Consider the following 11,488-nt stretch of genomic DNA (forward strand, 5'->3'; position numbering starts at 1 on the left):
AATTGATGAAAAGAACGTTGCGATTTCAAAACTGATATTCCATGTATGCCTTGTGGCTGTTATTCAGTATAAACTCGCGCTCTCTCTGCTCTACTAGCAAGTTTCTCCATTATAAGAAATAGCGAAAAGTGACCACAAAAATTGAAGATTGACAACAAAATAATGCCCGTTTGTTAAGCAGCCGGGTGTCCAAACAGTTGGTCTGTCGAGTGGCCGTGCAAATTTGGTTTTGTTGCATTTATATAGAGTTTGCGCTAGTGAGCAGTTCATAGGTTTCAAGTGAAATCAAACTGACAGCAATTATGATATACTAACACGTCAGCCACAAGTCTTTACAAAATAGAATTGTTGGTCACCTTTTCTCGTCGAGTGTCGATGGGACAGTTGGATAGTCATGTGTAACCTGTTTCTGGTAAGTATTATTTAAAATGGGCTAAAAGCAGCGTAGAGATAAGTTCTCTCGGAGAATGACGACGAATTGACTTTTGAAGAATTAAAAATACCTCGATATGATAAACCAGTCAGATGGAAAATGTGACTTGCGAGCATATGAGGTGGTGTAAGTGAGATTAATGCCCCAGTGCTGTCGAGACGTCACAGGACATTCGGGAACACCCTTCCTGGCTAGAGTTGCCATTTCGTGTGGTTCGCATCAAGATCCTTCATAAGACAGATCGACAAAATACACCTGGTAAGTGGTATAAGCATTAGAAAAATCAAGATTCTGACAGCAACATAAAGTTAGAAACGGATTCGGGATTTGGGAATATTTTTGTTCATATTCGGGATTAGAATCCCAAATCTGAATTTTTTTTCACATTGGGGATATTTCTTTTGCAGATTCAGCATTCTGTATGCATGTATGTATGTATGTATGTATGTATGTGTGTGTGTGTGTGTGTGTGTGTGTGTGTGTGTGTGTGTGTGTGTGTGTGTGCGTGCGTGCGTGCCAAGTCCCGATTCCGTTTCTAACTTCATGTGGCCGATTCCTACAGAAATTTATTTCATTATTTTTGCGAGGGATTCCTTGTGTAAAACGGTTAACCCTGTTCACATGACTGTTTCACTTTTCTACTCTATTCGATACAAACAGAAGCAACAGTCCAGCTAAAAATGTCACGTTCTCACAACGTTATGCTTTCGTTGTTACAACGGTATTCCGTGGACGTTGTTACAACGGTATTCCGTGGACGTTGTTACAACGTTGTGGCCTTACGTTGTGATGCGTCATTTTTACGTCGCCATGAGGTTAATGTTGTTTCATGCTAAGGTGTTTCAGATTGTCGAAATGTCCTATTTAACGTTAATAGGTAAATAATCTTCCCCAGAGGTGAGGTGTACACCAGAAACAAAGCAGAAATTCATTTGAATGTTTAACGGTCAAATTGCATGTTGTGTTGGTCATGTGTTATCTGAAGCTGTAGCTGAACAGTGAATAAAAAAAATTCAAAGTGAAAAGTTTGTAGAATCGTAGCGCAAAGTTATAAGAAACATTGTTGTTACGTTGCGAGAAGCCCAAATGCGCAAAGTTTCCTCGACGTAAATTTGCAACGTTCTTATTTCGTTGTGACACAGCGTTGTTAAATGACGTAATATTAACGTTGTGACAGCGTTGTGCCACGACGTTACTAGTGTACAAGCTTCCCACAGGAAATGTCGTGTCCTATCCCAAAGACACTGAAGTGTACATAAATGCAAATAGTTTATCCCATAATCTGGACAAAGGCCCGCACATAACTCACCTGAAGTTGTCACAGTCACGTCACCTTTTATATACGATTCGTATGAGTTGAAACCAATTTTACATGGACAGTTGAAAAGTATGTATTCTATTGGTTGAAAAGGTATAAAATACTACATAATGCGCCTTTTGCAAAACTACGCGAATGATTACATTGGTATAGAGACACATGTCCACAACAACGCTATAAATTGTCAAGAGCAGACGTTTTGACTCCACTAGCTTATAACCGGATGATCATGGAAGGACAATTTTTAACAAGGGCATAACGTTTTATCACGATACGTAGGTAAAAAGACATCCAAGAAATCCAAGTAGTATTTCCACATGATAAAACAGGTAGTAGATTAGAATAGGACATAACAGAGTGTTAAAAACATTTATTCAAGTTGTGCAGAGAAACCGTCATCTTTCCAATATCCCATTTCTTGCAAAGAGGATGTAGTAAGATGGTATTGGAGGGTTTGTCCTTCCATACACTTGGAGGGTTTGTCCTTCCATGCACTTGGAGGGTTTATCCTTCCATACACTTGGAGGGTTTGTCCTTCCATGCACTTGGAGGGTTTATCCTTCCATACACTAGGCGGGTTTGTCCTTCCATACACTTGGAGGATTTGTCCTTCCATACACTTGGAGGGTTTGTGCTTCCATACACTTGGAGGGTTTGTCCTTCCATACACATGGAAGGTTTATCCTTCCATACACTTCCAAAGTCAGAAAAACAATGTTCCTACGCCATAGGATCGACAATGTTGATGTGCAAGCTCTGTGCAGTAATAGAAGTGATCTTTGTCATCCAACTCAAAGAGATACAAACGAATTTCAAAGTTTGGTTTTATTTTTAAATAGAGACAAACCATAATTTAGATATGTTTGATCTATTAGTGCTAATTAACTGCTGGTTCTACTGATTTCACTTTTGATTTCACCTCTGTTGCACTTATGTACAGTTTGTTAAAAGGGTGTGAAAGGGCTTTGCCTTCGATTGTCAACATATCCGAACAGCCGAGACAAGGTTGCCGTTTGACATCTCAGTATCGAGATTACCCCCCCCCCCCCTCCCCAAAAAAAAAAAAAAGAAAAAAAAGAAAAACAAACAAACAAACAAACAAACAAAAAACAAAACAAAAAACAACAAGCTACAGATGGCTTTATGTTCCCGTTGAATGAATGATTCGTACGAACGCAACATTGTAGCATCCTCTGCTCCCCTAATTTAATGGAATAGACTCGACCTTTAGTGTGTGCCATTTGACCTCCCGGGTCATGCATATGTAGAGTAGCTCAGGTCAAGCAGAACAAGCTGTAGCTGTCTGTTCCCTCGTATTTCATTCACATGTAGAAGGAATAAGAATATACTCCGAAACGTCGTGTCCATCGAAACAAAGACGTCGATGTCCATAAATTCTTAATTTTAAAGTACGGCTCAGTTAATGGTATACGTGAATGTTACAGCAACCATTTAAAGTACTGTGTCAGTGTGAAGGTCAACTCTAACGTGTAAAGGTCACAATATAAAATAATGTAAGACAATGGAACATCAATACATATTGAGCCCCAGAACTATATACACATGAGCAGAACATTATTTTTATTATGGCAATAGGATATGGAAAATTATTTGCACTAGTTCATATTTGTTTATATTTTCGCATACAAAATGAGAGTGTACACTATGAACATGATTGAGCTTCGTTAATAATGCCGCACTCACCAATATCCAAGGCATATGGCGGTCGTCTGGAAATAATCAAGTCTGAACCAGACAATCCAGTGATCAACAGCATGAATATGTTCCTATGCAGTTGGCATGATGTATGTCAGCCAAGTCGGCAGGCCTGGCCACCCGATCCCATTAGTCACCTCTTACCTTACAAAAAGCATGGGTTACTGGGGATCAATTTTAGACCAGATCTTAACGGATTGCACACGATGTGTACACGAAAGTTCTTGAACTGCATTGCTCAGAACTGTATTTGTGGATGGGCTTTTGGATTGTTGACTACCTATTCACGTGTGTTTCAGAGCCTCACATTACTTTTTGAATTTCATATTTCGAATTTGTTTCAGATGTTGACTGTTCCACGTACCAGATATATCAGTCTCTTGGTTGTTGTTTGGGTCGCAACCACATTTTTATCATGGCAGCGTCGTGACAAGTAAGTATGATACACCTCTGCCAGGTCCTCCGCCATCCCCCGGACAAGACAATACATGTTGTGAGGCTGCCAGATATATCCCAGTCAGTCCAAATTGAGTGCATTCTCTTGAGTCAGAATGAGCACGAACAGATCACTTGACAGATGTTTTGACTATGATCAGACGTTGAAAATGGTAACCAATGGAATGGAAGTTCAGACTCGGTTTTCATTTCTATGTAGTTTTTCATGTGCGCTCTAGAAGTCCCAACCCCGACACGTTATAAAGTTGTTAAGGTATTGGCAGATGGAATATCATTGTTTTGAAACTCGTAGCGATTTATAATAATATTTCTTTAAAATGTTGGAAAGCGCGCGAAGTACAATCTAACGCAGGTGTATTTGATCTTCTCCCCATCCTTTGCGTCACCTTTAACGAATGGCAAGGGCGTTATGATCACCGAGTTTCCTTGAAACTTAATTCTAGATCCACTGGCGTTTCTTTGAACCACACAGAAATAAAAACGTACTGTCCACATAAACAGTTCTTATAAGTTCTATACGAACTGGTGAAAAAATGAGGCAAGATCAAGATCTGTTCCCTCAGGCGTTGACATCTCCACTAAGGCGAATTACTTAGTAACCAAAGGAAGAAATATTTCCAAATAGCATTTCCTCAGTCTTATTGACTGCACAAGAAAAGGTAATATAAATAGTATACACAAGTACACCAGCCATGGAAAAACGATGTTAGCAAATCTGTATACAAATAAAGCTATATACACCTGTCGTAATTCTCTGAAAATGATCACCGAACCCTATCTGTACACATACGCATGCATCACCGCATATATGACCATATTTAACCAGTTTCACAACAGGGGCCTAGCATATATCGAAGTTCATAAACCAGTCGTGTGGTATTGTACAGTCAGATACACAATGTCGCATGATCTTATATAGCTAGCAAAGTTTGAGCCTTGGTGTTTACCTACGGATCCGTTTACGTTCAATGATGTAAACAGTCTTCCTCGGCTGTGTCCATCACGACCTATGGATCCGTTTACGTTCAGTGATGTAAACAGTCTTCCTCGACTGTGTCCATCACGACCTATGGATCCGTTTACGTTCAGTGATGTAAACAGTCTTCCTCGGCTGTGTCCATCACGACCTACGAATCCGTTTACGTTCAATGATGTAAACAGTCTTCCTCGACTGTGTCCATCACGACCTATGGATCCGCTTACGTTCAGTGATGTAAACAGTCTTCCTTGCCTGTGTCCATCACGATGAACGATGGCCATACGGTGGTGTTGAACACTGCACAGCTATCTCAGTTGTGATAATGGGGTTGTCTTGACTCAGTTGCTCCATGTATCATCATTCGCCACCATGAACAACTGAAATATGGAACCCAAGTTGATTGCGTGACTCTTGCAGTATATTTTAAATCTTTAAATATGGAGCGATGTTGAGCATGTTCAGAAATTGCAATGGATATTTCTGTAAAACTGTCATTTGGAAATTCACATCCTCATCGGTAAACCAGACGTTCATTTAAAGCGAAATAGATTACCTGACAATAGATTTGCTCTGTTCTTATGGACTAATTGATAATAACTTTAATAATTTAACTGTACCTTGCTACACATAGCTCCATAACAAGAACATTCAGTTATGATATATTTCAGGTTTCAAATCCTACCACTGCCTTACCCTTCAAGAACTGGACATGAAAAGCAAAGTCATGTACTGGAAATGCACATCACCACAGAAGGCCCTGTGATAAGTGACGCCGAAATCGATGATGCTGATAGACATGCATCTCCAAGAACCTCACGGATGTCAATTGTCAATCCTAAACTTGTGTACCGACTCAACGAAACAATCACAGTGAAGATTGTACTATTCGACCGCAAGAACAGACCGAAAACCCGAGGAGGAGATATGCTTATTGTATGGATGCGAGACAAAGGAAAAGGGGCGGCCTCAGCCGGATCTGTTGCTGACCATGGCAACGGGACATATACTGGTACCTTACCCATCTTGTGGACCGGACACGCTGTGATCCGTGCAGCAATGTTGGCCTCCAGAGAAAAAATGGCTTTTGCCAACAGGGAATTCAGACGTGGATACGGTGGAAAGATTCTAATATGCTTATTTAATACTCCTACATTAACAGAGACTACACCTGGGCACATGGAAAGCAGACTGCTGAACAAGGCCAAAGTCTGTAATTTAACAAATGAACATTATGGAGTTCCATTGTATTGTGATAGACCAAAGAGGAAGGGAATTCAGTGCAAGCACTGGACAGGTGTCAATTCATTGGGATATCTACCAATAAATCAGAGGAAAAACAACAAATGGTATTTTTCGTAAGTATTAATTCTGGAATAATCAGTTACCAGGTACCCTTTTCAAACAGACTTTAAACCCAGTCCCAGTTTTAATATGTCCAATGACAATGGCAATTTTTTGCTTCCTTTTGTAAAGGCAGCGGTAACCAAGATGCAGAATAAACACGTGAATCAGATGGAATCCAGACTAAGCAATAGTTGATATTATTGGTGTCCAGCATTCTGGTTGTTTCTCAATCAGGCTCGAAACCCATTGCTATTTTGAATATTTCCAATGGCAGATTTTTGCTTTGTTTTGTTCCAAAACCAAGATGCATTATAGCGATGTGAACCAAATGGAATCCAGATCAAGCGATTGTTGACGTTATCGATGTCCAGGCTTTGATGTTACTATTTCACAATATCTGAGATAATGCAGTGTCTTTGAATCGATTTCATACGGCTCTTACTCAGAAGCTGTTTGAATAAAATTACAACATTCAGGGCCTCAAGATTTCAAAACGTTTTACAGTGGACAATACAGAGGACATTTCCTATATCAGTGGAACAATGACATTCGATACAATTCCTTATTTTGATTTTACCATGCGCCTCCTTGTTGGTTTAGAGCTGAATAATTGACTTGCGATGGGGCAGAATGGTGTATTTTCCATTAACAGTGATACCCAGACAGTCGTACAATCCAATCTACTGTTAGGAACGTCTTTTTAAAGAATGGGCTGTAACGTTTTTCTTTAAATGCTGCAAATAATGGAGTAATGTTACTGTAGTTACAGAGATCCCCTCCACAGAGTCTGCATGCTGGTAATGTGTCCAACCTGATATTCCAAACGGTATTCTAGAGCCATGTACAAATGAGCCACAATACCATTCGTGGCAAGTTGTAGCAATTACATATGACACATAGTACAAAACAACGTCTCATTGCTAGACGCCTTTAGGTATTTTTCTTGTCCCAAAGCATAATTAATAATTTCAGATCTACCGGCCCGCAGATTCTTCCAGATGTTGTCGGAGTCAATATTCCAAGTGGTATGTTCACTTTATGATTAGTTGATGTGACTTAACTTACACATGTGTTACGGTTAAGCATTTGCCCTGACAAATGTAAGAAACCCCCTGTGGACCAGCCAAACAGAACAAAGACAAGTCTGAAACGTTCAGATATTGTATTTAATTTATTAATAAGCAGAGAGCAAGTTATACAAGGTCACAAGTCAATTTCACAATGTCGATTTCAAATACAATACAAGTGAGACAAAATGTAAGGCTATGGATCACAAAATATAATATAAAAAACTCACCAAAGTCTCAGTGCGAGAGAGAAACAGTTATGCAGAATGTGACACGGCAAGTGGTCTGACAGCAGCTAATGTTGATTCAGGTGTAAACAGATTTGTTTGCGACGTAAAACTCCAGTACAGGCGCCATAACCTAATCTAACCCAACAAAAGTTACAACTGGTCAATTAAAAACTTTCAAACCTCTCGAAATTAAAAACTAATTAGAAACATTTCTGTAGAAATATAAGCCGCATAAGAACCCCGAACCACTTATAAATGGCACACCGATCACGTTTGTAAAGGATACCAAATTCTTGGGACTTATTTTTCACTCTAATTTGATTTTCTAACCAAATATTAACTGCCAGAAAAGTAAATGCCTGAGGGCATTTGACATATTGAAAATAGTTTGAAAAATTCACAATCGGGAGGGGAGCAAGGCAGTGGGTGCAGTGGGTGCCGTTTGCAAATAGGTCTGGGGCTTTATGCACTGTGCTTTCTACAGAAATATACACAAAAAGTATTAGGTTTGAATGCAGAAAATCTAAAACCTATTTTCAGTGACCGTTTTCTAAATTTGTTACTGCCTCTCCGTTGTATACATATTATTATCACAAAAACATTAAACTTATCCACAAATAGTGATCCATCAACTGAATTCCTTAAAGCTTTTGATCATTATAGTTTTTAATGCTAAATAAATTCACAGACAAAATACTGCCTTGTGGAACACCCTGATGTTGCAACTTATTATATTAGTCTGACAAGGTTGATCCTACATTGACTTGAAACTGTCTTTCAAAAAAAAAACTAGATACCAATTGGGGCGAGCGACCTTTCATTTAATTTTTATACAAAATGCTTTAACAAATGATTCCAAATGAACCAAGTGGTCAATGGTGCTTCGAATTCAATGGAAACCACATTGTATTGAAATAGGCCGATGATTAGAGGGATTTGTATGATCCCTGCCAAGCTTTGGTTTATGGACAATTGTGGCGTTTCTCCACGAAGGAGGAACATGTTCACTTATCCAAATATGTAAAAAATGTTAATTGTAGTTTCGAGACAAGATCCAAGCTAGTGTCCTAAGAAGTTTGCAATATCCGATTGTTCATTTTATTATCATCTTTGACATGCTAAATACCGCTAGATTTGGAATCTTTGCCATTGATATTTTTGGATCATATTACATACCACTGTCACAGGACTTTATTTTGGAAACTTAATGTTTCCAGATATGACACTAAATGCTAAATGTGTTTAAACTGATTTCTACATTGTACAGTAGAAATGTAGTGAAATGTGAAATGTTTGACATCATGGACAACTGATTTCAACTACTGTTGGCATGCTTGAATAACACCTTAGAATACACACCACGAAAATACAACTCACTATCTACAGTTGTCTGTCCAAATACAACGAGCCTGTAGCTTACATAAAATCATTATTTCAAACCATGCATGTCTAAATGTAACAACTTAATGTTGCAGTGCAAGGCACAGCGATGTCGGCAAAGATTCCTTGCAGCAGGACAAGTGTCCGGAATTCCTGGCTGTCAGAACCTGCAGGCTTCTTTTACAACTCTACCTGGCACCCCAGGATGTGTTTTATCGATGTAAATGTTAAGGACTACAACCGCTGCCTAACTAACAGAACTCTCAGAATGTTTGGTGATTCTACTGTTAGACAGTGGTTTTCATTCTTTTACAAGCATCTGAATCTTACATGGAGAGTAGGTCCAAAGCAAGTGGTAGAGCAAATTCAACCTACGGGCAAGTGGTATTCCTATTCCGAGGCATACAGCAAGAGGTTTAACTATACTATCTTTTGGTCCCCTCACGGTCTACCAATGACTTTTAACAATGCCAATAGAACTGCCCTTAGACCATCGTTTGTTCATCTGGATGAAATACCTTCTGGTTCAAGAGACATTGTGCTCATCCATTTATATGGTCATTTCCTTTTCTATCCTGTTCGAATGTTCAGGGCTCAAATACAACGCATTAGACCAGCCGTTCAACGATTATTGATCCGTTCGCCAAATATCAAAATTGCAATTAAAGGACCTCACTATTTTGTATTAACTAATGTCATATATACGTTTGGTAGAATGTGGGGTCCTGTATATGACAGAATTATCAGACAAGAGTTTGTAAACCTGTATGACCGTGTCATTTACCTCGACTATTGGGAAATGCTTCTTTCTATTCAGAGTGCTGGAGTTCATCCAGATGAGAAGCTGATAAATACTATGATTCGCAATTTTCTCGGATATGTATGTGAAAAGTGAAGATTTCATGTACATGCTTAGAAGTATCAATGAAAACAAAGAATTATTTTGTTTTCTGAAAATTCATACTATATGTACAAACAACGGCTATTTGTGGTAATAATCCACTGCCCCGAGAATGTTGTCCTTGATTGTACCGCGTCTCCTCGTATTACATTCTAGTGATGACCTACTGATTATAATGTTGTATTTGCGGTTTATATAACACACCTGCCGCTTTCAGTAGATAATTATCGCCCTAAATATTAACTGTGTTTCCAACGAAATGAAAATAAGTTTACAGAGAGGACCGTTTTAAAAACCTCTGCATTTTTTATATATATTTGGTAACCTTTTTACCTTCAGTGACAGGGTTTTATATACCATATGTATATGTTATGAATTTAAGACTAGTCACGATGTGGCTATAATATTGTGGATGTGATTTTATATCTCACTCACTCACTCTTTTTCAGCATCTCTATTTGCATATGGTAATATATATGGAATACATTCATATACTTTCACAAATCTCCATTCATACAATGATATTCTTTGAGTATGTTTAAAGTTTGCATACCTTATCTCTGTGTATCCGAGAGTGGTAGTTAGGAGATAAACGTACTGTGTTGGAAAAAAGGAGGTATGTGACGAAATTATAATAGTTCTAAATTTGATTTAAAACCGAACGCGCTATAGAGATTAAATATACCTTACAATATGTTTTCTGGTATAATATTTTCCGTAAACAGATTGTGGACTGTTCACCGGAAGTTAATGAACTCGCTGTTACTGCATGTTGAGTAAGTTATATCAGTGTTGTGATCTCTCCCTTCCCACAAGCCTGAAATTTGGATCTTCTTGTTTATATTCTGTGTATATATTACTTGTTTTACAACAAGATATAGTGTGCGTACCGAATTTATTATTTCTCCATTGAATCCAAGTAAGATTTTTTCTGACGTACGACCTGTAAGTTGCCTTCGGTTAAAGGCATTAGCCATCTGGACAAACTGTCTCAAATCTCTTTAGCATGACAACAATTGTAAAACAGACGGACAATGTTTCAAATTCTTTTGAACAAAATGTTCATATAGGAGTGTCTATAAGTCAGAATTTACTCAGGAAAATGTAAAAATAATATAGTCATCTGTAACCGTTTGAAATTGCTTTTTTTGTATAGGTCATCACATGAATGTTGGTAACACTGAATTTTCATAGTGTTTAACAGTGTCTTTCCCACTTTTTTTATGGACATCTGATTTATTGACATTGGGGGCTGGTAAAGAAAGATAAAATGTTTCAACACGTAAACTAAGTTTGCATTTACTGTACAGTAATGTTGGAGAAAGTGTTGGTGGTAGTGTTTGGAGAAGAATGATTTGTCTTCTCTATAAGCAAGCAAATATGGGAGATTTGATAGTGTGCTGTCTTATGATACTTGTTTCCACTTGATATATTTTTGTAGTTCACCATAAGTATAGAATTCCTCTTTTGTAGGATTCATTACATCGTAAATGAAGTGTTTACAAGCAATGTACTAACTGCTTATAAACCATTGCCCCCTTACCTATGTTAAACTCATAATCAAACCAAATACATTGATGCATCGACATGTCTCCGAAACGAATTTCAGTGTAAGGTTTTAAGTTTGGGATACAGTTGCCAACAAATGCTTTGCATTTGCAGCT

General features: G+C 38.3%; 1 protein-coding gene across 1 annotated transcript; it reads left to right on the forward strand.

Moving 5' to 3' along the window:
* The first annotated feature begins 606 nt into the window (after positions 1 to 606).
* Positions 607 to 10,323, forward strand: LOC137282349 (NXPE family member 3-like). The gene is made up of 5 exons (XM_067814095.1): positions 607 to 691; positions 3,812 to 3,900; positions 5,571 to 6,257; positions 7,219 to 7,271; positions 9,019 to 10,323. Exons 2-5 carry the CDS (start codon positions 3,812 to 3,814, stop codon positions 9,816 to 9,818), a joined length of 1,629 nt encoding a protein of 542 aa, XP_067670196.1. The 5' UTR covers positions 607 to 691; the 3' UTR covers positions 9,819 to 10,323.
* The last annotated feature ends 1,165 nt before the right edge of the window (positions 10,324 to 11,488 follow it).

The sequence above is a fragment of the Haliotis asinina genome, chromosome 4 (assembly GCF_037392515.1).
Source record: "Haliotis asinina isolate JCU_RB_2024 chromosome 4, JCU_Hal_asi_v2, whole genome shotgun sequence".
In the NCBI taxonomy this organism is placed as follows: Eukaryota; Metazoa; Mollusca; class Gastropoda; order Lepetellida; family Haliotidae; genus Haliotis; species Haliotis asinina.

Coding starts and splice junctions, on each gene's coding strand:
- LOC137282349 (XM_067814095.1), top strand. CDS start 3,812: ATGTTGACTGTTCCACGTACCAGATATATCAGTCTCTTGGTTGTTGTT. Junction 3,901..5,570: donor TCATGGCAGCGTCGTGACAA/GTAAGTATGATA, acceptor GATATATTTCAG/GTTTCAAATCCTACCACTGC. Junction 6,258..7,218: donor AACAACAAATGGTATTTTTC/GTAAGTATTAAT, acceptor TAATAATTTCAG/ATCTACCGGCCCGCAGATTC.